This window comes from Cucumis melo, chromosome 10, assembly GCF_025177605.1.
Source record: "Cucumis melo cultivar AY chromosome 10, USDA_Cmelo_AY_1.0, whole genome shotgun sequence".
NCBI lineage: Eukaryota > Viridiplantae > Streptophyta > Magnoliopsida > Cucurbitales > Cucurbitaceae > Cucumis > Cucumis melo.
In genome coordinates, this window is record NC_066866.1 from 22197037 (window position 1) to 22221604 (window position 24568).

Genomic DNA, 24568 nt, shown 5'->3' on the forward strand with positions numbered 1-24568 from the left:
CTAAAGTTCATCTTTTGCGGCGCGAACGCTTGCGTCGCTAAAACTTTAACCGACACGGAATCTGTGACAGTCCTAGTGACGAAGGCCTTTTCGTCGCTAAAACTATTAGCGACGCGTTGTCAATAAAATGGAATTTCTTGTAGTGACACCAAAGGTAATTAGATATAAATCATAGCTTAACTTTGTGTATTTGAATCCCGAGAGGTGAGCAAGTATGGAAAAGGTGCCGAGAGGTCGCTCACCCTAATTTGAAGTTAATATATGCTTTGTATTGCCTTGAACTATTAAAGCACAATTCATTGCAATTAGATGATTAAATTTTCCTTCCTTGCCATGCCTAGAACTAAGCTCACATTCCATTTCAAGTCATCGCCATGCTCACCTGGCATCGCCAAAGCACCATAGTGTAAATAGATAGGATAAGAACATATTGTTCATAACAATACTGTATAGAGTATACCACATGATTTTAGCTACGTGAAAAGACATTTAGGAGTTAGATTCCCTGTTTTTTTACCATGGACTTAACAAAAAATCTCTCTTCGCTTATGCTTGGGTGATAGAGAGGAAAACTTGTACTACATGCATATCTTTAGAAGTTAGCAATACATGAATAAGATTACACCTTTTATTGCATAACCCTGTTCAATCGCCAAATAGTTGCTCACTTAGAGCTTTAACATGACATATCCACAATTAGAAACATATGCATATAAAATAGCAAGCAGCGCTCATCATTTTGTCCTTTTTTAATTTTGAATTTTAACATTTCGAATTCCCTAAAACGGCCCTAAAAAGCCCAAGGACTTTTTCTTTTCGATAAACTTTGTGAGATGCCTATTGATGTTTTACGCATTTTATCACCAATTCCTATCTCGCACAGTAGTCTTATCACGTGAACCCTATTTTCTTTTCGTCTAACTTGGGCTTAATAAGCGCACTACTTCCCTAAACTTGTCAAAATTAACTAAACTAAAACGCAATAAATAAAGTCATAAAAAGATAGAAATAAAAGAAAGCAATAAATAAAAAAAATGATGCGATTTGTAAAATTAGTAGAGAGCACAATATGTTACAAATGCATCTAGGCGTTCAAATTTTTGAAAATGGATGTCTGTGATCCTGTCGTGATCAATGCTTTGCACAACCATCCTATACGTGTTGTTTCGTTCATAATGCTTTGCGATCACTTAGAGTTCTAAAGCTTTAGCATTTTGACATTTTTTTTCACACATCTTTTCTTTGCAATGTTCTCCATAGAGGAGTTTTTTATACAATTTAGTTATGTTGTAGATCACTTGATTCCTTCCTGGTAAAACTAGTAATTACCAGATGTCTCACTAAGTCTAGCTTGTGATCTTTATTATGACACCTAAATGAATATCCTCCATAGAAGAGAATGTGAACATCTTTACTCCAGGCGCTGAGGATCTTCCATGTGTTGCCTTACGTACATGTGCCACGGTTCCTTATGTTCGTTGCCGAAAGATGCACTCAATTTCTGGTCAAGCCTACACCTGTGGATGAATCCATTTCGCTTAAACTCATACTCATGTTCTTCGGGTGAACACGCGATTCAACAGAAAGAGAGTGTTTGTCCAAAATCAAAGTAAAACATTATACCTAATTTTGAAAAAGAAATTCCCCAACAACGGGGCCAAAAACTTGGTAATCATGGGGTGGAAATTGCCACTCAAAAAATCTTTAAAAAATAATTTGCAGATGCTAAAGATCGAACTCAAGTAGGGAGGAGGCGAGTGCAACCAGGTTGCGACACGTGGCAAAAGGAGACTGGTGGGTAGACGAATGAACACCCGCGAAGATGGATTTGAATAAATTCATGTCTAGTGAGATTCAAACCGATGACGTCTAAGGTGCTCGAAGGGGAGGATCAAAATGACGACATTTTGGGTTTGAGAAATACGAAATATAATGCGGTCCTTGGGGTTTAAACTCGTGACCTGAGAGTGGCTCGAACATGTGCATGGCTGATGTGTGTCACGGCTTTTTGAATATTTACCAATTTACCCTAAACTTCATATTGCTCGTTCTTTTTTATTTAGAATCCGTTTTAGGTGCTTTTCATTGTGCTTGGTTTGTATCAGAGTCCTCTTTCATATTCTGCACAAAATATTAAAATAATGAATATATGTATACTATAGATTGAGAATAAGGTACTAATAAATGGGTCAAAAAATTGTCCCAACAGCGATTAACGTTGGCCAAGCGAAGGAGTCAAGGTCAGGTAAACATAATCAGACTTATAAACAAAGAATCCTCACCAAGTACATAACATAACTTAAACAACATAAAACGCATCAACAAAGTGGAAAGTAAAGAAATAGAAGACAAAAAGTGAATAAGAGTGCATTGTATTCATAATGTAGGCCTCTCGACCATAAAACTGAAGAACATCCATACGATACATTAAAGAAAACACAAAGATGGAAAGAAAGAAAATATGACGGGTTGCAAAATAGTTTGCATTCACTACTACAAAACTGGGTATACTAACACTTGCAGTCAAGAAATACTTGACGTTTTTAATAAAAACTGTCAAGTAAATGAAAAAATGTTAAGAATAACAGAGAGAGAGAGAGAGAGAGAGAGAGAGGCTAAAAATGCATGATTTATTTTCCCTATAATCGATACATTAAGAAAAGTGAAGTACAGTTTTATTTACTTATGTTTTAAATGTCATTCATTACCTATTTTCAAATAATTTTTTTCCCTTTTTCTCTAAAAACAGATATCCCCAAATTTTCATTTCTTTTCTCTCTCCATACCAAGACTTTTTTCGTTTCCTCTTCCTTTCACCACAAAATCTCCCAATGCTATCATCTAAACTGCAGCCCTAGCGCCCACCGTCGCACGTCGGGCGGCTCCAACTTCGTCCACCGCCACCATTTCGTGACTCCTTCCGTGACCCTGCACCTGCCGACGTGACTCCGCCCGTGTCCCCGTTCCAACTCCCTCCACCGCCGCAAGTTCGTTCTCATTTTGCTGCTGTGATTTGGTTTTAGGAATACCTGTTTCCTGTAGAAAATACCTTAATTTTTTTACAGCTGGATACTTTTTATGTAGTTCTTTGTTCTGTTTGTTACTTGCAGCGTCTTGGTGCCCTAGCCATATTGTAATCTTTCATTTTGTCAAACTAACCTTTGTTTGCGCACGTATCCATGCAGCGTGGAAATATTTTCTAGATATCCTTCTATCTATCATGTTAAAATTAGATTCTAGTTAAAATTAGAATAGGAGTGTGTGATAATTTGGCTATTCTGATATAGCATTCCTTAATTTGGTACTATGTTTGCGCTTCTAAAGTTGTGAACTCTCAACTGTGGTAATGCCTTAATAGAACAATGTCAATCTTTAAGATGTGTGATTTCTTTTATTTGTTTGTTGCAATTGTAGGAGAAAATGGACGTTTACCATTTGCTGTCCAAGCCTGACCTTACAGAAAAAGCTTCAACTAGGGTCTGATCTTCATTGCCTGACCTTGCTGTCCAAGCTTGATCTTCATTGCCTTTTTAACTTGCAATTGAAATCACCCAACACAAATGTTTTTATGTTTATAAAAAATATATTATTTTTTAAATTCAAATTAGGTTGTTTTTACTTTATAATTGGGCCTTGGCATGTTAGTCATTCCTTTTTCTTCTCTTACTTTGTCTCTTCAATCTGGTCTTTTAATATTGGTAGCAGAAGAAAGAGCAACTGTGATAATGCTATATCACAGTCAGATGATTCTCATGGCAATGAGGACGAGGAGTTAGCTGTAATAGTTGAAGGTGTAACTCATAGTATGCCTCCTGACATACTCTTAGCTTCAGGAATTGTCCTGCAGGTTGAAAACAAGGCCAGCGATGAATTTCCATCTTCAAGAGGAAATGATGCTCTGAGTTCTAGTTCAGAAACTGACCATGAGGTAAACTTTTCCTGTGAATTTCAATTTCTGTGGCAGTATTCTATTCCATTAATGTTTAACACGATAGTCCTTTTTCAGGATGCCGACAGTATTCTTAGTTCAAGTGACGAGTCTATGAGTGAGGCAGCTATAGCTGAAATCGAAGCTGGCATCTACGGCCTACAGGTTCAAAGCTTCTCTGTTTATTGTAACATATATACCTTTCCGTGTAGATTTAATTCTCATATATGACATATCTTGAACTCTTTCATCCAATTAAGTTACCTCCAACTTTTTAAAATATCTGTCCACTTAAGGTGCCTCAACTTTGTAAATTAGGCATCACTAAATGAAGTTGTAGTACTGGTATTGAGCATTTTTCACACACGTGTACTTCATTTTTTCTTAGTAACTCCATGCAATGATGTTAATAAGAATTTTGTAAGTATAGCATAAAGATGATGGTTGCAGTCATTGAAGCGGATTGACTGGAATATTTACTCGGTCACAAAAGCTGAAGTTCACACAACATTTTATTGATCGATTCATAAGTTGATATGCAGATAATAAAGGATGCAGATCTTGAAGAAGTGCAAGAGTTGGGATCTGGGACATTTTGCAGTACGGTGATGGCTGTTGTTACCTACTTGGTTGGCTTACATTATGGACATATCATTTTACATTTCAAAGTGAGTGAGACACTCCAGCTAACATTGCACTTTTTACATGGATTTGTGTCTGTTCTATATAGGAAAAAACATTTTCTTACGTATCTCTACTTGCTGGATCACCAAGACCGAATGCTTCATTGGATTATACCTTCTTCTTGTCTAATTGTATTGGCCATTGGCCTGGACTTTTTAGGTGAGTGAGATTCGTTCGAAATGATGATTTTGATAGAGATACTGAAGGGACTAGACCAAAATAGTGACTTAAAACTCTTTTGCAGGGATGCATATAAATAAGGTTCTTTATACAGTTTCTGAAGGTTGAGTTGAGATTCATGAATGTCCAAGTCCAGTAGTACTGTGAGGACAACTCATTAATCTTCTATAGTGGCTATATTACTATCATCATCTTGGGCTGCCTTGTCTTCCATGATTCTGGGCGCTCAATGTAACTGATATTAGAATACGAATTAGAATAGAAGTCATTCAAATTTAGATAACTGAGTGAGACGAAGATGCATATTTGACTCATCTGCATTGTAGAGGTGCTAAAAAGGAATTCATATTGATAAGTTCATTCGTGGGTCCTGTAAGTTTGAGGAATTATTTCTTGAGCTGGACAAATCAATTATACTCCTTTTGTGATAAACTCGAAGTCAGATGGGTTTTTCTGCGAGGTTCTTCGAGATGTGTCAGCTTTTATGTGTAGTATTCCTCTTTTTTTCCTCCCTCTACTTCCTTTGCAATTGCATATCAATGAAGGCAACATTTATTGTGAAGATAATATTTCAAGTTGATCACTAAAATAGGCTGATAGATGTTTCCAATTTCAAATAATCGACCTCGTGAATAATTTTTCTCCTATTATCTCTATCAAATATCAACTTCGGCTTTTTTTTTTTTGTGGGCTTGGCTTTTTTGTATGCCTGTGTGTTCTTTCCTTCTTTCTCAATGAAAGTTATGTCTTTTCTGAAAAAAACCCAACTTGGGCTTCTGATCATTCTTCAACTTGTTCAAAAGATATATTTAGTATGCATTCTATTCTTACATTGTGAGTCAGTTTTAATTCAACAAAAAGGATAATAAATATGTTTTTGTTTGGTGCTTTGTGTGGAAGGTATTCATTCTGTTTCTGAGACAAGCATATTTTCTTCTCACTACACCAAATGATGCCATCTGTGGTGACCTGCCTCGTTGCGAAAAAGGTTGGGGAATAGGTTTTCAGACAATTATTGGGAGCTTAGAGACTTCACAGCAAAAGTGGTTGCTTTAATATGTAAAAGGTGAGATTTGATTTGTCAGGTTCTGTTTAGTCAAATGTTTACCATTTTTTATTATGGGCATAAGCAATTGAGGCCGACTTTCTACATGGTTATGAAACTACATGCCCATATTGAACGTCAACTTGAATTAGTTATATATTCCAAAGTTTTTATTTAAAGAAAAAGTAATTACATATTTTGTTGGCTTGCTTCTTATTGTTTACTTGCAATAATTGCAATGCCTCATTTCTACTACCACCTTAAACAGTTCAGCTGTAGTATACAGCAGAGCAAACTGGATTTGGTCTATATGAATTTTACTTTACAACACTCTGCAGAAAATAGGTTCCTCTAATAATTAGTGGGAGCTTGCTAAGGTATGATGTAGGAAGGGCTCTTCCATCTCCCTGTTGCAATACAGGTTGATTTTGTGCATTGTGCTTTCTCTACTTTTGTTTGGGAATATGGCTAGAAAGGATTTGGAGAGTTTTTGAGGGGCTTGAGGGATCTCAAGAGGAGGCGTGGTCTCTTGTTTGATTTAATTTATATCTTTTAGGCATCTGTTACTTATGCTTTTTGTAATTATCCTTTCAGCCTTGTGCTTTTAGATTGGACTCCTTTATTTATCGCTAGTTTGGGATTTGGACGTCCCCTTTTATTGTGTTATCTTATCTTTTTGTATGCTCTTTTGGATTTTTCCATTTATCTCAGTGGAAGTAGGTTTTTGATCTTAAAATAATACTTCTAATGAACATACTACTAAAACATCGTTCTTCAGAGCATGGTATAATTCTTTTTCGTCTGTAACATTACTTCCAAGATGTGTAACTCTTAGATCATTTTGGTAAGGTTGCAGTTTTAATGTTGCAGGTTTGCTCATGTTTACAACACTCTGCAGACAAAGCTCACAAGAACTCTTCTCAATGCATTTTTAGACACAAAGCGGTCTTTGACTCAACATTATGGTGCAATTCAAGGACTAGCAACCTTAGGGATGAATGTGGTATGCTTTTTCTTACCTGCTTCTTTTCTTTAATTAGACTATCTAGAGGGTTGGAGGTTGGAGGAGTCAAAAGAAAACATGACTGCATGGAAGTAAAACCGACGTATTTGTCTCAAAAGTATGAAAAACAATGCTATTATGGAGAAGGGAAGTGATTATGTTTATATAGTTTGCCTCTGTTTGCTATTTGAGATGAACAAGACAAATCAGGTTGAACTTAAAAGATGATTTTCTGATCCGTACTCACGATTCATTTGGTAACTAAAAATGACAACACGGTTAACGATTGGTTGTGTATGGTCGTGTGTAGGCTGAATGATTGTGTGTAGTAGTCACAGATTCGGTATGTTGTGTTTAAATGATTGTTTGAATTATTTTATATAATTCAAGTAATCAAAGTATTGACTTCAATATTTTGGATTTCATAACAGATTGATACAAGGATCTCATAAAGCCAACTCGAGTTGGATGAAGTGTGAGTGGAGCTTGCTAATTTTTTGTGTCCGCATGTGATTATGGTGATAGCTAAGTTCTTTTGAGTTAGATAGACAAGTTTTGTCGATAGATATAGATGAACTAGTTTTGTTGATATTTGATATAGGTAAACTAGTTTTGTTTAGTATGTAATTAAGTATGTAATGACCAACTTATATAATGTATGGTTCATTGATATCTAGATATATATATATATATATATATATATGCAATTTCCTTGATGGAAAGTTTGAGTTGATTTCAATTGTTCAATTAGTGTATATTTTATTAACGTTGTTGGACTTCAAAACAGGTCAGTATTAAATTATATGAATATTTTAAAATATATAATTTTTCATTTGAAAAAAAAAACTTGTTAACCACCCATCTAAAAATCTAAATCTTTCTCCTTTCCACTACCAACCTCCTTAGTTTTTCATAAATTTATTCTGAGACATTATAGAAACAATGAAATTTCATGACAAAATAAGAGCATAAACTAGAACAAATAAACATACCCATGTTCTCCTTTTACTCATAACTCTCATAATTATTTTGGGTATTGCTTGTTGTGTTTAGGGTTGTTTCTGGGTTTTATTTTGATGCTTTTAAGAAAATGGTCAGTATAAGACAAGATTTTCCTAGATATTTTCCTAAGCATAAGATAAGAAAAAATATCTCCTCTAAAGATTTTCCGGTAGCATCCTTTAAGAAAGTGGCCAAAGACTTAACATATAAGTTTATATCAATCATGAAGTTCCAAAAATACTTGGAATGCATATACATCATATGTTTATAACTTCCATTGAGTGGATAATTTCCTGGACCGGTTTATACAATATAGTTGGCCACACCTCTAGTACATTCGTTATTAGGCCAAAATTTAACGGTTGTTGGAAGGCTTTCATTTTAAAATATTAGAACTTGACACTAACATATACATTAAATTAACTGGTATAGGTCAGACATCTATAGAAAGGTTGACAAGTTCCTAATTATAAATAACAAAAATACAGAACCTAAGTTAACTAGCAATGGCATCACAATTCAGAAATAGTCACCCAGAATGAATTTAGAATACAAAAGGAAACATACATATCCAGAATAGTTAGAACACTTACAAGAATGGCAACTAATTTGGTAACACGACTCCACACAGCCTGAATATTCTCTCATTCCTCTACACTGAATCTGAATCTTGCTTGTACTTCCCCAATCTTATTCTATATTGAGGTGAAGGAAAACCTAAATATATTCCAACTTCAAAATCCAAAAAAATTACAATACCCATTACCCAAACCAAAAAAGGGGTTGAACCCATTTTGACAAACATGAATGTAAACAAAGAGACGAATTAGTACATGGGCTGACTTCTAGAGCTCTAGATGAGCTGTAGAAACAACGAGTAGTAAACGATTAACGACCTTAAGGTAAATGATCTGCTGAGAAGATGGGCACAAATTTTATAATCGACGCTCTCAAATTATTTACCTAGAACAACAATCAAACGCAAGATGTCTAATGCCAATCATATGAACTGGTGCTGTAGGTTCTTGTTGAAAATGTGTTGGAATTTTGTCAAAAAGAATTAATGAGATTATCTTTTTATTTAATGAGTTATTTAATTTCAAAAAGATAAAAGATCTTCCTTTATTTTAGGAATCTTTTTATAAATATCTTTTTTAGATTATTCTTGGAGATATATATATATATATACACTACAAAATTTGTGAGAATTGGGACGACTAACGGATGTAGAAAGACATTTCGTGCTACTAGTCGAAGATATGGTTGCAGAGTTGTGAGTGAAAGAAGGTAGTACAATTAACTACCTATGGTCTCAACGTGTTGATCTGTGATGAGATTAATGATGAGTAATATGAAAGAAGAAGTGATAATCATCATCTTAAACTCAGGGGGAGTGTGAAGTCATCTTCAAGAAGATTCACTCATATGTTTAGGGGGAGCTTGAATTCTTTATTTATCTAGTGCATTAAGATAGTCATATACTTGATAGATTGTCACTTATTGTATTGATGTATATTGACTATTGTGAATCTTAATAATATTACTCATCTGAGTTGTGCGCAGCTCCCCAGACGTAGGTGGTACTTGCCCAATTACTTTAGAATTAACTAAAGGTTATATTGATTATCTCATAACTTTGTAAATTGCTATCAGAGAAGGTTCCTAATCAATGGAGGTAATCAAGAAAGGTCTGTCAACCTTACGTCTTCCTATACTTGATGACAAGAATTATTTGTACTAGAAGCCTCGTATGATATCGTTTATCAAAACTCTAGATGGGAAAGCATAGAGAGCGCTTGTAGCTAGATGAGAACCACCAATGATTACTGTAGATGGTATTTCTGTTCCAAAATTTGAAGTTAACTGGACTGATGCTGAAGAACAAGCCTTTGTGGGGAATGCTAGAACTCTTAATGCTATCTTTAATGGTGTTGAGTTGAATGTGTTTAGATTAATTAACTCTTGTAGTTCTGCCAAAGAAGCATGGAAAATCTTGGAGGTTGCATATGAAGGCACTACAAAAGTTAAAACATCCAAATTACAGTTGGTAACCTCAAAATTTGAAGCCTTAAAAATGTCTGAAGATGAGTCTGTAGCTGAATATAATGAGAGAGTTCTGGAAATAGCCAATGAATCATTTAAACTTGGAGAGAAGATACATGAATCCAAGATAGTGCGAAAAGTGTTGCGTTCTCTACCTGAAAAATTTGACATGAAGGTTACGGCTATAGAGGAAGCACATGATATAACTAAGCTAAAACTAGATGAATTGTTTGGGTCTCTTCTTATGTTCGAGATGATCATATCAAACAGAGAAAATAAAAATGGTAAAGGTATTGCTTTTAAATCAGTATATGAAGAAGATTCAACTAACAATAAATCACCAAATGAAGCAAATGTCAATGAGTTAATAGCCCTTCTAACGAAACAGTTTTCAAAAGTTGTAAAGAAGTTAAGAAATATGAATTCAACTGGGTCCAACTCTAGGAATTCAATTAACTTTAGAAGAAGAGATGGTGAAATTTATAATAGAAGGGATAATGAAGATTTCAACAGAAGGGATGCTGAAAACTTACGAAAAAGAGATTGTGAAGGCAAAATTTTCAAATGTAGAGAGTGTGGAGGAGTTCGTCATTATCAGGCAGAATGTCCCACATTTAAGAGAAAGCAAAAGAAGAATTTTTGCGCTATATTATCTGATGAAGACATTGATGATAGTGAGGAAGATGATGGGTGTATAAATGCATTCATTGTGAATAACACCGAGACTGATTCTGTAGTTGAAGATGAAATTGACGATACTGAAGAAGAAAGTGAAAATGACTTGTCCTTTGAACAATTGAAGATTCAATGGAAAAAGAATTCAGAAGTCAGAGCTATACAAAAAGAAAAATTATAAAATCTTATGGAAGAAAATGAACGATTATTATCAGTGATATCTTCCTTAAAACAAAAATTGAGGGAGGTCCAAACAGAGTATGATCAGATTATTAAGTCTGTCAAAATGTTAAATTCATGGTTTGAAAATCTAGATCAAATACTGAACTCAGGACAATCTAGTTCAAACAGATGTGACATTGGCTTTAACTCATCAGAAAAGAGAGTTAGTTATGCAAATGGTATAAAATTTGTTCCTGCTACTGTGGGCATCGAGCTTAATCGACCAGCTGAAACAAAGGTTGTTAGCTCTTCCTTAAAAGTAAATAATTGGGTGTACCATTCTTGTGGTATGAAAGGTCACATTCGGCCTTTTTGTTATGCATTACAAAGATATAGATTTCAATATCAAAAAGCTACCTATCATTCCCAGAAGCACAAATTAAATTTATTTATTCCAAGAGGCAAGAGAAGTTATAAGAAATGGAGAGTCAAGAATTCAGGAAAATGTAATATTGTCTTTACTACAGTTGAAAAAATCAGCTAATGCATGGTATTTTAATAGTGGTTGTTCCAGACACATGATCGGAAATAGATCATTCATTTTTTAACTAAAAGAATGTGCATCTAAACAAGTTACTTTTGGGAATGTCAATATTGACTCAAACAGCAAGTTCTTTTGTGATGACTGCCAACTAGGAAAGTAAATCAAGGCATCTCGCAAAAGTATGAAGGAATGTTATATAAATAGAGTTCTATAACTGTTACACATGGATCTAATGGGTCCCATGCAAACTAAGAGCCTCGGAGGGAAAAAGTATGTGTTCGTTGTTATGGACGATTTCTCTCGCTTCACTTGGATAAGATTTTTTAGAGAAAAATCAGATACTGCTAAAGTTTGCATCAGTTTATGCTTGAGCCTTCAGCGTGAACAAGGGAAGAATATTGTTCAAATCAGGAGTGATCATGGAAAGGAATTCGAGAATGCAGAATTGGATAATTTCTGTGAAGCAGAAGGGATTCATCATGAATACTCAGCACCTTTAACACTGCAGCAGAATGGAGTAGTAGAGAGAAAGAATAGAACCTTACAATAGATGGCTTGACTTATGCTTTATGCCAAATCTCTTTCACTACAGTTTTGGGCTGAAGTTGTGAATACTGCTTGTCATATTCACACAATAGAATTATTACTCGTTTCAGTACTATTGTAACCTTGTATGAGTTATGGAAGGGCAGAAAACCTAATGTTAAGTATTTTCATGTATTTGGAAGTACTTGTTATATTCTTTACTGATAGGGAGTATCACAGAAAATGGGATGCCCAAATAAGATAAGGGGTTTTTCTAAGATATTCTCATAATAGTCATGCTTACAGAGTATTCAATAATAGAACAAGAGTGGTTATGGAGACTATAAACATGGTAGTGAATGATAATGAGCAGACATTATATAGACGAACAGATGATGATGATGATCTACTAATTAAACCCTCTGTTGCACCTGAGTTATCTGTTGTTGATGTTCCTATAGTTGATACAAGTATTAATAGCTATGATGAAAGCTCTCTATTAACTCAGAAGGAAGTAATGCCTGATGTGAGCGAAATTGTTCCATCTTTACATGTCGAAAAGAATCATCCATTGAGTTTCTTAATTGGAGATCCCTCAGTTGGGATTACTACCAGAAAAAAAAGGATAAGATTGATTATGCAAAGATGATTGCTAATATTTGCTACTCTTCATCTATTGAGCCTACATCAGTAAATGAAACTCTCAAAGATGAATTCTGGATAAAGTCAATGTAGGAAAAATTATTGCAATTCAAACGAAATAATTTGTGGACCTTGGTTCATAAACCTGAGGAAGCAAACATTATATGAACTAAATGGATATTTAAAAATAAAACAGATGAGAAAGAATATGTAACAAGAAATAAAGCTAGATTGGTTGCACAAGGTTATTCTCAGGTGGAAGGAGTGGATTTTGATGAAACTTTTGCACCTGTAGCTAGACTTGAAGCTATTCATCTTTTACTTAGCGTATCATGTGTTGTTAAGTTCAAATTGTATCAGATGGATGTTAAAAGTGCCTTTCTAAATGGGTACTTGAACGAAGAAGTATATGTAGCTCAACCTAAGGGTTTTATTAATCCGGTGTATCCTTAGCACGTGTATGTTAATAAAGCCATATATGGACTAAACTAAGCACCTAGAGCATGGTATGAACGACTCACGATTTATCTTGGTCACAAAGGATACTCCAAAGGAGGTACTGATAAGAATTTATTTGTGAATAAATCTGACAAAGACTTGATAGTTGCGCAAATATATGCAGATGATATCATATTCAGAAGATTTCCAAAGGAACTTGTTAAAATTTTTATTGATATTATGTAGTCAAAATTCGAAATGAGTATGGTTAGAGAACTGTCTTGTTTTCTAGTTTTTCAGATTAAGCAAAAGAAGGAGGACATCTTTATCACTCAGGAGAAATATGCAAAGAATATAGTTAAAAAATTTGGCATTGACAAGTCTCAACAAAAGAGGACTCAAGTTGCTACACATGTTAAAATTACCAAGGATAGTGATGGGGAGTCTATAGACCATAAACTTTATAGAAGTATGATTGGGAGTTTACTTTATTTAACAGCCAATAGACTTGATATTGCTTATGTTGTGGGTATATGTGCACGATTTCAATCTGATCCTCGCGTTTCACATCTAGCTGCAGTTAAAAGAATAATTAAATATGTTCATGGTATAAGCGAATTTGGAGTTTTATACTCTTATGATACAAATTCAATTCTTGTTGGCTATTGTGATGCATATTGGGTTGGATGCTCATATGATAAAAAAGGCACTTCAGGAGGATGTTTCTTTTTTTGGAAACAATTTGATCTCCTGGTTCAGTAAAAAGCAAAATTGTGTTTCACTATCTACAGCAGAGGCAGAATACATTGTAGCAGGAAGTAGGTGTACTCAACTTATTTGGATGAAACAAATGCTCCAAGAATATGGTATTCAATAGGATACTATGACACTTTATTGTGATAATATGAGTGCAATCGATATTTCAAAAATCCAGTGTAGCACAACAAAACTAAGCATATTGATATCAGACATCATTTTATTAGGGAGCTTATAGTGGAAAAAATAATTACTCTTGAGCATGTTCGAAGAAATTTTTAGTTGGCAAATATATTTACTAAACCACTTTATGCAAGTTCTTTTGAGCACTTGAAAGCTGGTTTAGGTGTTTGTAAAATTTAATTTAATTGTTTAATTAAGGAGACATGGAGAAAAGCATCATGGACTACATTTATGGGCACGTCAGTGTTGAAATAGCCTTTATTAAGAGGCACTTAACTTTTTAGCGGGAAGTTACTTTCGTTTTAAGTCTCCTCATCTTCAAGAAACTCGTTCTTCTTCAAAATTCCATAGCACACGTTCTTGAAGTTTTTTTTGAATTCGAAAATGGCGAATACGCGTAATGGAAAGTATCAAGTTCGTTCATCCAAAGCTATTGCTAAAGTTTCTGACAACCGAACCAATATGCATGGCGTTCGAATAAGGGGTTGTCAATTTAAAAGCACTGCCTCTCGAAGACCCTATCGTCTTCTTTTTTAAAAGAATCGGGTATATTCTTCTGATTGCCAAAATTTATCTGTGCATGATGAGAATGTTGCAGGTATTGTTGCTAAGAATGTCGAAACTGGACTGGTTGTCTCTGAGTCTCATATGTCTGAAATGGATTCGGATGAAAGAGATGATGTTCCACTAGCTAAGTTGTTAAAGAATGGTTTATTTTCTAAATCTGAGTCCACGGTTGCTGATGCTTCGATTACTTCAGTTCACTCTGATGGTAGTTCTTCCTCTGAAGATATATTTGTTCCAACACCTGGTCAACTCTCTACCACACATGAAAACACTGGACATTATGGTCATTCTCCACTAGTTAGGTCTCATATTCGAACCAGTTCACTTGTTGATGTCCAACCATATGTTCCTGATCATAACCCTATGGGTCAGTCAACTGATAATGTGGGTGAGAACATTGCTGATAATGTTGGTGAGAACCTTTATGAAAATGTTGATGAGCATGTTGAACCAACTGATAATAGTGCACCTGATGATGTTGAACCTAATGTGAATGCTCCTCAAATTGAATTTGAACAACCCCGCGCTGACCCGAAACCGTTAAGGAAGAAATCACAACAAAGTCATCGCAACATTACTACGAAAACTGGGAGGAAGAAGATTCCACCAAATATTCCATCTGTTCCCATTGATGAAATCTCGTTTCATCTTGAAGAAGTGCAGAGGCGTATAGCAGATGAGGTGAATGTGTCTGATAAGCATCATTCCTACTTAAGTGTGTTTGACTTGATTGTTAAAGCAGGGTTGTCCAACATTATTTCTAATGTAGGCTCATTCTATCCTCAGCTGGTAAGAGAATTTGTAGTCAATTTGCCTTTAGAATTCAACAATCCTAGCAGTTCTGATTACCGGACAGTGCACATTTGAGGTTTGAAGTTCAAGATTTCTCCAGCCGTAATCAATGGATTCTTGGGAAACACTGGGGAATCTAACTCTACTCCTTCACATCCATCCAATGATGTTTTGGCTTTTGTACTGTCTGGAGGAACTCTGTCTATATGGCCTATGAATGGGATGCTAGCTATCTCGTATCAAATATGTCATTCATCATAAGATTGGCATTGTTAACTAGTTTCCCTCCTCACATGCTTCCAGTGTTTCTGTTGCTTTAAGGACTTTTCTTTATCAAATATGCAATGATGATTCTGTGGTTGCTGACCTTTTTATATATAATTAGCTTTTGAGACATGTGGAAAGGTTTGGTGTTAAAATTCCTATCCCTCTGCCTCGTTTCTTCTCAAGTCTTCTGGTTCATCTGAATGCTGATATTTTAACCCCAAATGATGCTCATGGTCTTGACCCAAAGACATTGTCATTAAGTTACAGGCTATTTCAAGGAAGTCAAATTCTTAACATAGAACATGATATGAGACTCTCTAGGAATCCCCATATGTTTGACACTGATGATGTAGATGAGAATGCTGAAGGGTTCTTTGTTCATCGTGACTTAGCCTCCAGGATAATTAATATGCTTACAGCTAAGTCTCGAGTTCTTTTTACATCTATAACTCTGTTGTCTAATAGAAGATTGGAGGTTTTCGCTTGTTCGACACTTGAAGACACTTATTCCCTCCTCTAGTACTGATGTTCCAGATCAGGAGTAGTATTTCTTTTCAGTTCAAAGGGGGAAAAGTTGTGAAGTTAGAGGGCAAGCGTAGTTGTAGCGGGCTGATATCCTGAAGTTGTTTATGATGTTCTTTCTGTTGAAGCTATAAAGTTTTGATGATTTTTAGAAGTTGTTTTTGTTGAAGTTTTGAAGATATTTTAAGTTGTTTCTTTTTGTTTTCTTTTTGAAGATTGTAAGAAGCTCATACGAGTTTATATGATCGTATGATGTTTATTGCTGACTTTTTGCTGCTGTCTTTTTGGTTATGAATTAAAGAAATGAAATGATGATTGTTAGAAGTTTATGGATAACTTTTTCTTGATGAATGAGTTGATCCAGTGTGTTGATATATGGTTAAAAAAAATGGCCATCTGCTGACTATTGCACTATGGAAAGTTTCTGAGAAGCATCGACTTGAACTTGAGAAGAAATCTCCTCTTTTTGACAAAGGGGGAGTTTGTTGGAATTTTTTCAAAAAGAATTAATGAGATTATCTTTTTATTTAATGGGTTATTTAATTTCAAAGAGATAATAGATCTTCCTTTATTTTAGGAATCTTTTATAAATATCTTTTTGAGATTATTCTTGAAGATATATATATACTACGAAACTTGTGAGAATCAGGACGACTAACGGATGCAGAAAGACATTTCATGCTGATAGTCAAAGAATTGTTGCAGAGCTATGAGCGAAAGAATGTAATACGATTAACTATCTATGGTCTCAACGTGTTGATCTATGATAAGATTAATGATGAGTAATATGAAAAAAGAAGTGATGATCAAGAGATCATCTTAAACTCAGGGGGAGTGTGAAGTCATCTTCAAGAAGATTCACTTATATGTTTAGGGGGAGCCTGAATTCTTAAGTTATCGAATACTTTAAGATAGTCATATACTTGAGTAGATTGTCACTTATTGTATAGATGTATATTGACTATTGTGAATCTTAATAATATTACTCATTTGAGTTGTGCACAGCTCCTCAAACGTAGGTGGTATTTGCCGATTTGGGTTACTAAAACTCTCTGTGTTATTTACTTCTGTTGTCTCTCTAGTCATTACAACGGTCAATTACTTTAGGAGTAACTAAAGATTATATTGATTATCTCATAACTTTTTTTCCCTTCTAGATGTTCTTCCAAACTTTTTCTGTAAGAAGCTTGGTCCAAAATATGCTTCTAGTCCAGCAGATGAATTAAATGAGCGGCGTGATTTTTATGAGGACCTTCTGAGGTAGTTTTCCTTTCACATGGAATTTCTTTGATTTTTCATTTCAATTGTCTATGGTCCAGTTTCAACAGTAATCTGGGAGATGGAAAAAAGATTAAATACTTCTTTAGCATGATTGGGACGACTATGCCAAGGGATTTTCTCGTCTTATTAACAATTTCTAGCCTGAATGAAACACACGTTTCAAAAAAAAATTTCCTTGCCATAACAAATCTGAAACAACCTAGGATGAAATCCCAAACACGCCATATTTATTTATCACACAATAACTAATATTTTGTAAGCATTCAAAACGCTAACAAGTAACAAATCTTCAACCTAGTAACTTATTTTTATACTTAACTGCTATACAAACTTGATCATGTACAAAGCCCACATTCAAAATAGAACTTCCATTGATTCAAAACAAATTATAGATTCAGAAGAAGGAAAAAGTTTACCTCTTGGAGAAGTTGCTGTCAGAAGTGACGATAATTTTACTCTTCCTACAAGTAACATAGATGAAATCCCCAAGAGCTCCAGTTAGTCAATGCACACGGATGAAGGCAAAACATAATAATTACACAATTGCAATACATAAAAGAACACAAAACACAAGCAATAATCAAATTAGATCGGTAGCAAATAACCAAGAATTTGAAATCCCAACTTCATAAATTCCTATCTAATCACCAACAAAAAAAAGAGATAAATATATAAAAAAGAAAGGAATCTAACTGGATTCCGATAGTAGTAACATATTGTACGGTTGAGGAACTCCTTGTGCGGTGGTTATTAGCAAGATGAGACAAGTAATAGAGCCAAAAAAGAGAGCTATTGCACGGCGAAAACAACCACCGATGAATGAAGCCCTACTACTTAAATGGTTCAGTCGTCAACAAGCCTAGACGTGCCATCGTGTGAGGAATCACGCCGGCTAGGGTCGAAACAAGTTGGGAGATATATCCTTCCCTTTCTTCACAGCGTTTTTCGTTTTCCCTTCCCCCTTCTTCGTAGATCAAAGAGATAGAGATCTAGGGTTTTTAAAGGCCAACTCTCGACACCACCAAAAATGTGTCGGGAGATCCCACAACTGCCAATGCTGCAAATAAAGCATGATAGTTCACATGAAACTCCCGATGCATTACTAAATGCATCAAGATTTCTCCTCGATTTTCCGACACCTATATGCACGACAGAAGTAGATGTGAAATAACTATCGTTGCTTAGTTTGTAGATCTTCTGATGCGTCAATTGTTGCATCAGGAGATGTCTTATCTTCTGATGCCATATCTCCCGACAGTAAAGATGCATCGAAAGTTCTAGAAATTTTGTGGTGAATGAATGATTTATGAAGAAATGTTTTCTATACGATTTATAAATGATAGCTAAAGAAAATTGTATGTGAAAATCACCTAACGCTTGAAATGTGTTTCTGAATTGTACTCTTAATTTTATTAAATATTTATGCTTGCCTATGCCGCATAGTATTGTGAAAAGAACTTGCTATACATTGTGATAAAAATTTGTTTGTTAAATGTGTTGGTGAAAAACTCATTCACTAGACACTTTAGTTCTAATCTTTCAAATGTTTTATTTTATTTTTTCCCTAGGTAGCGAAGGACATCTAGTGTTTGATTTTTCAACTTGAAAGACCGTAGTGCCATAATTATGTCGCACCATCTTGTTAGTATTCCCAATTAGTTCGCATAACATGAGAAGTTTTAGGCGAGATGATCATATTATTGTTTTGGGGACTTGTATATTTCATTTTGTAGAAACTATTATACTCGTTTTGTAAACCTTATTAAATAAGTTTAAATAATGACTGTTGTGTTTGTTCTGCTTACTAGGCATTCTGCGTGCTATCTCGTAAAGAGATATATGTTGAATGTCTAAGCGGTCACAACTTCACATGGTCCCATGAAGTAACTGTGGGGTGGGGTGTTGTCATCGTACAACTTTCATGAGTATTCTACCAACCCTCGCTATTGATTTCGCTGCCTTTAATGTAAAGACCTCTAATCATAATAGAAAAAGAATAGTGGAAAATTGATTCCCATTTGTGAACACTGCAAGAAACAGTGGATACCAAAGAGCAGTGTTGAAAATTGCATAGTCGTCCCTTGGGAGGTAAGAGACGATCTTCCACCGACAAACAAAACCCAAGACGAGCCTAAGTGAGTGAGACTGCTTGTCTAACCACACTTGGAGCTATAGTCCAGTGAGGTATACCTCAATCCTTAAGTCTCATTAGTATTGATGGTAAGAATCCTTAAATCATGGACTCTAGTTCCCACATATCATTTAATCGACTCCTCTTAACACTCTGTGTTCTGCATTCCATGTGTTGGAAATGAGAAGATAAGAATTGCTAATGGTTCCTTGGTTCCCATTGTCGGAAAAGGACAGGTTTTTCCTTCTGATGAGTTACATTACACAATTTGTTACAGGTACCACAAATTTCATATAATCTTCTGTCAAATAAGCAAGATTACTTGTGAATTAAACTACAAAGCAACATTTTTATCTGATTCTATTTCTTTTCAAGACCTAAGCTAGGGAAGGATGATTGACACTGCCCGACACAGTAGGGGACTTTAATTGCTTGTTGATGATGCTTCCTCTAGTAGCATTTGTACAACAAGTGTTTTATCTTCCTACTTTACTACTTTTGAAAAAGATTGTAAGTTGTAGCATTACTATTTAGGCCATCCCAACTTTAAATATATGAAATACCTATTTTCTCATATTTTTTTCTAAATTTGATGTTTCTTCTTTATCATGTGATGTGTGCATACAAGCTAAACAACCTTGATCTCTTTCCCTAACAACCCTATAAGCCAACCCGACCTTTTACTCTTGTCCATAGTTATGTTTAGGGACCATCCAAAGTCACTATCTTCTCTGGAAAATGATGGTTTATGACCTTTATTAATGACCATACTTGGCTTACTTGGGTTTTCTTGATTTCTGCCAAATCAAAAGTTACCTCCACATTCTGGAACTTCTATCATACCATAGAAATGCAATTCAATACAGAGATTGCAATCCTGCAAAGTGATAATGGTTGTAAGTTTCAAAAACACACCCTTAACGAGTTCTTATCCTCTAAAGGAATTGTTCACCAAAGTTCTTGTGCTTAAAGCCTCTAACAAAATGGGATTGTCGTAAGAAAAAATTATCCTCTTTTGACAGTTGCACGTTCCCTTATGTTGTCCTCTTCTCTTCCTTTATATCTCTAGAGTGATGTCATTCTCATTGTCACCCATCTCTTCAACTGCATGCCTTCCTTTTGGAAGTATCATGTTCCCTAGATGTTCCCCTTCAGATGTTTGGATGCACAACCTATGTTCATAGCCATGACCTTAACTAAACTAAATTCACTCTTTGGGCTCAAGCTTGCATGTTTATTGGATATCCTCTACACCAACAATGTTATAAATGCTTCCACCTATCTTCACGTAAGTACTTTGTTATCATGGATTTCATCTTTATTGAAGACCGTCCTTTCTTTACCGTTAACCTACTTCAGGGAGAGAGTGTGAGTGACGAGTATGACTATATGCTTCCTTTAGAGTCTACTTGTCCTACTATAGTTACCTTATTTGATCCTAGCCCTCACAGTATAGTCCTACCCACAAATTAAGTTCCCTGAAAAACTTACTATAGGAGGAATCTCATAAAGGGAATTGAATCTCTTGACTTTCAGATGACTCTAGTCCAATAAGAGATCAAGGTATGACTAATTCCATTAACTCACCTACTAATAGCAGAATGAGTGAGAATGACAGGTCTGAGACGAATTCAACTGACTCACACACCGACAATAAGGCAGGTGAGAATGATGGGTATCAATCGTAACCTCATCAACCAAATGTGCCTCATTAAGATTAGTATCAATACCTCACGAACTCTCTTGGAGGATATGGAAGGAAGTCCCACATGAAATGAGAATGATGTAGGTAACTGAGGCTTGGACAAATCGGTTATAATAGGTGAGAAATCAACTAAGACATCATCACTCATTATTTCATCATTTCCCATAGAATCAAGGGGTAGTTGCAGATTATCCATAACATGAATATTTTTCTCTTCAACATTCAAAAAATGGAAAGACATTTTCATAGAACTCGAAATCTCGTGACATAAAAAAACTCTTTAATATCAAGATCAAATAAACTCCAACCCTTTTTGGCAAGTGGGTATCCCACAAAAACACATTTACGACTTAGACTAGCAAAATTGTTGCCTTTAGATTATTGATTATGTTTGAAAGCGAGAAATCCAATAGTTCTCAAATCACTAAGCGAAGAAGCACTACCAAAAGATAATCTCATAAGAGTTTTGTTGTCGATAACAATTGACGGAGTTCGATTTATTAGATGGAAAAGTGCCAAAACACATTCACTCCAAAAATAAATCGACAATTCTCCTTGAAACCTTAAAGCACGAGCAACGTTCAATATGTTTATGTTTTCGTTCCACCCTTCCATTTTGTTGCAGCGTACCTACACAAGAGGTTTGAAAAGTAATTTCATTATTCGCAAAATAATTTTTTTATACAAGTAAACTCGGTTTCATTGTCACTACGAATAAGTTCACTATTTTAGAAAATTTTTGATTAACCATAGCAAAAAGGACATAAACATCTGAAATGCTTTTTTTTTTATCAATCAATAGATAAACACGTATGACTCAAGAATAACCATCAACCAAAGTCAAAAAATAACAAGCACGATAGGAAGATGGTTCATCAAATGGACCTAATAAATCACATTAAGTTAGCTCAAATGTTTGAGTGGATTTATTATGACTTAAAAGAAAAACTAATGCGAGAATATTTAGCTCGATGAACAGACTTCACAACTTTTATTCAAATGACCACTAAATTAATTACAAAGAAAAGGAAGCAACTTCACTATATTTTTAGAAGGATGTCATAATTGATGATGTCATAGGTCCAAGGACGACAAACCCTAAACAGAAATAACTTGTATAATATATAACACCTCTCCGTAGATAGTAAAGTCCATCCCATCACTCACCCATCCTAATCACCTCCCTTGAACGTTGGTCCTATATATAGCACATATGTTAGAATTAGATTCTACAGTACCGTGTAGTTCATCGTTTAATTGTGAAACTGAAATCAAATTACATTGTAATTGAGGAATAAAGAGAATATTCCGATAATTATTATATGGTCTTTCAATCTCACACCATCCTCTTTACTAGCCACAATTGTTTGACCATTCGGAAAGACCTCATGTACAAGGTGAAACTGATTGAACATCCAATTTATCAGTAACAAGATGAGAGTACCAAATATCAATTATCCAATCATGCATGTCAAACTTACCATTCAAGCAATTGGAATTAGTGGAAAGAGAACCAAACGCCGCACTTAAGGCTGCCATTGATCAGAGTAAATTCTGAAGAAAGATTTGTGGCAAGTCGTGCATTATGATTGACTTTAGTTGCTATTTTGTCACTGTCGACCATGGTGGATTATTTTGTTTGCTCCTGACCTTAACTAGTCGGGTCAGTGTCGTGCCTCTGATGTTGTAACTTAGAAGAAATTAACTCAAAGCAAGCCTAGGATATCATGCCGCAAATGACAGAATTTTTTTTTCTTTTAGGTTTGTTTTTTATCTTCATCTTCTTTTGATAAAATAAGAAGGAATATATAACCAACTTAAATTCCACAATTAAAACTGAAAAGGAAACTATAAAACTATTGGATATTTCTATAACTTAGGAGATATTTGTCATGATCAATAGAAAAAAATGAAAGGTAGCTAAGAATAATTAGTCTATGCAACCTAATTTTGACTTCTTAAAATCCAAATGAAATTAAAGAAGAACATGAAGAACTTGTTCGATCAATCGATCAAATCTCACCTCTTTTTAAATTGGTGATTGCAAATCGAAAGTCCTGTAAAACACCTCCACGACGACGCCTGTATCAATTTCATCGTTAATGACAAACGAAACATAAGTGAGATGGCAGGAGACAGTTGCTGAAACAAAGATAAGAGTGTAGAGAGAGAGAGAGTGAGAGTGATGAATTCTTAAAATAAAAAGTGGAAAAAGGAAAATGAGATTTTGGGGGCAATTTAGGGATAACGATTAGATAAATTATCATGAGTCATTTTTGCAAAATCTAAAATCTAATATATATAAAGAAAGGCTCTATTAAAACGCATGATGAGGATACCACCAAAGACAGAAGAACCTTTTCAGCAATTTTTTTGGAAGAAATGAAAGTGTTTGTTTATTCTTTAAAAAACACGTGCAAATGTAAAGAATTAAATATCAAAATTTAAAAATATCAAACCGGTATTTGGTTACTGTTCTTTTCTATGGCCAAACTTGTCCATATATTTTTAGGCAATGGTCATACTTGTCGTTGTCGATTAAATTAACACGGTTAGAATTTCTTTTTAAAAAAAAGAATTAAAACTATCAAATTTAAAGGAAAATTCTCAAAAAAAAAAATATGACAAAATATTTACCTTTCTAACAAAATTAAGTCTAATAGTGTTTCAGTGAACTTTTTAAGCAGTGTGAAGAGTTTTCTTTATTATATTTAAAAAACAAGCTCAAATGCTAATCAATTGAAACTTTAATTAGGAAAAATAACAAAACATTTTGAATCTATTTAAACAAATACATGAAAATTTTGTTGTTTAGATTTTCTTTTTCTTTTTAAAAACTTCAAAGACAAATTTATAACTCGGGCAATCGCGAACGGCTGAAGGCATGTGGCTGACGATCGACGATGGCTGCTGCTTGGCGATACGGCGCGACGAAGCTTCACGTGAACGGTTGGCGATCGCAAACGGTTCGGCTACGGTGGAGCAGCGCGACCTCGAACGGCAAAGATGACGCACCTAATGCAGCCGATCGGTTTGGACTGACAGCAGTTTCACGGACAGCTTGCGGCGGATACGGCAGCGACGGGTTGCAAAAAATAAGGTTAGGGTTTCTCTTTTCTTTTCCTTTGTGAAGAAGATGATGGAGCATTAAATGCACACACCCCAACACCCTAATTTAACAAAAAATAATAATAATAATAATCCAATATTATTTTTCCTTTCCTTTTCCTTACTTTAATCCCATCAAATCTTCTTTCTCTACACTTAAAACCCACCAAATCTCCTTTTTTTATCTTCTTTTTATCTTTTCCCAAATAAAATCACATAGTCTCTCTCCTCAACCAATCCAATCACCTTTATCTTATCAAAATATCTTTTCATAATAACTATATTATTTTTATAATACAATTATTAATTCCTTAAACCAAATAATACCTAAACATAATTAACCAAAACCCCTAAAACCCAATTAGATATATTCAATTATTCCAAA

At 34.8% G+C, this 24568-nt stretch overlaps 2 protein-coding genes across 15 annotated transcripts; one reads left to right on the top strand and one right to left on the bottom strand.

Moving 5' to 3' along the window:
- The first annotated feature begins 2716 nt into the window (after positions 1 to 2716).
- LOC103491924 (uncharacterized) lies at positions 2717 to 7573 on the top strand. 9 transcript variants are annotated; one of them, XM_051091485.1, is made up of 9 exons: positions 2717 to 2987; positions 3415 to 3928; positions 4007 to 4093; positions 4471 to 4557; positions 4659 to 4771; positions 4857 to 4935; positions 5693 to 5858; positions 6694 to 6840; positions 7272 to 7573. In XM_051091485.1, the coding sequence occupies exons 2-6, from the start codon at positions 3569 to 3571 to the stop codon at positions 4870 to 4872; spliced, it is 663 nt and encodes a 220-aa protein (XP_050947442.1). In that variant the 5' UTR covers positions 2717 to 2987; positions 3415 to 3568; the 3' UTR covers positions 4873 to 4935; positions 5693 to 5858; positions 6694 to 6840; positions 7272 to 7573. The 9 variants fall into 9 exon arrangements, with proteins under 9 accessions (XP_050947442.1, XP_050947444.1, XP_050947441.1 ...); XM_051091487.1 differs by having other exon boundaries at positions 4471 to 4542; XM_051091484.1 differs by lacking the exon at positions 4857 to 4935 and having other exon boundaries at positions 2718 to 2987.
- LOC103491923 (uncharacterized) lies at positions 3022 to 24248 on the bottom strand. Of its 6 annotated transcripts, XM_051091491.1 has the most exons (7): positions 23099 to 24248; positions 22557 to 22725; positions 22356 to 22478; positions 22207 to 22273; positions 21519 to 21705; positions 17656 to 17700; positions 9524 to 10040 (listed from the first exon to the last, which is right to left on the bottom strand). In XM_051091491.1, the coding sequence occupies exons 4-7, from the start codon at positions 22228 to 22230 to the stop codon at positions 9580 to 9582; spliced, it is 717 nt and encodes a 238-aa protein (XP_050947448.1). In that variant the 5' UTR covers positions 22231 to 22273; positions 22356 to 22478; positions 22557 to 22725; positions 23099 to 24248; the 3' UTR covers positions 9524 to 9579. The 6 variants fall into 6 exon arrangements, 4 of the variants coding, with proteins under 4 accessions (XP_050947448.1, XP_050947447.1, XP_050947450.1 ...); XM_051091490.1 differs by lacking the exons at positions 22356 to 22478; positions 22557 to 22725 and having other exon boundaries at positions 9530 to 10040; XM_051091493.1 differs by lacking the exons at positions 22356 to 22478; positions 22557 to 22725 and having other exon boundaries at positions 9532 to 10040; positions 22243 to 22273.
- Between the last annotated feature and the right edge of the window lie 320 nt (positions 24249 to 24568).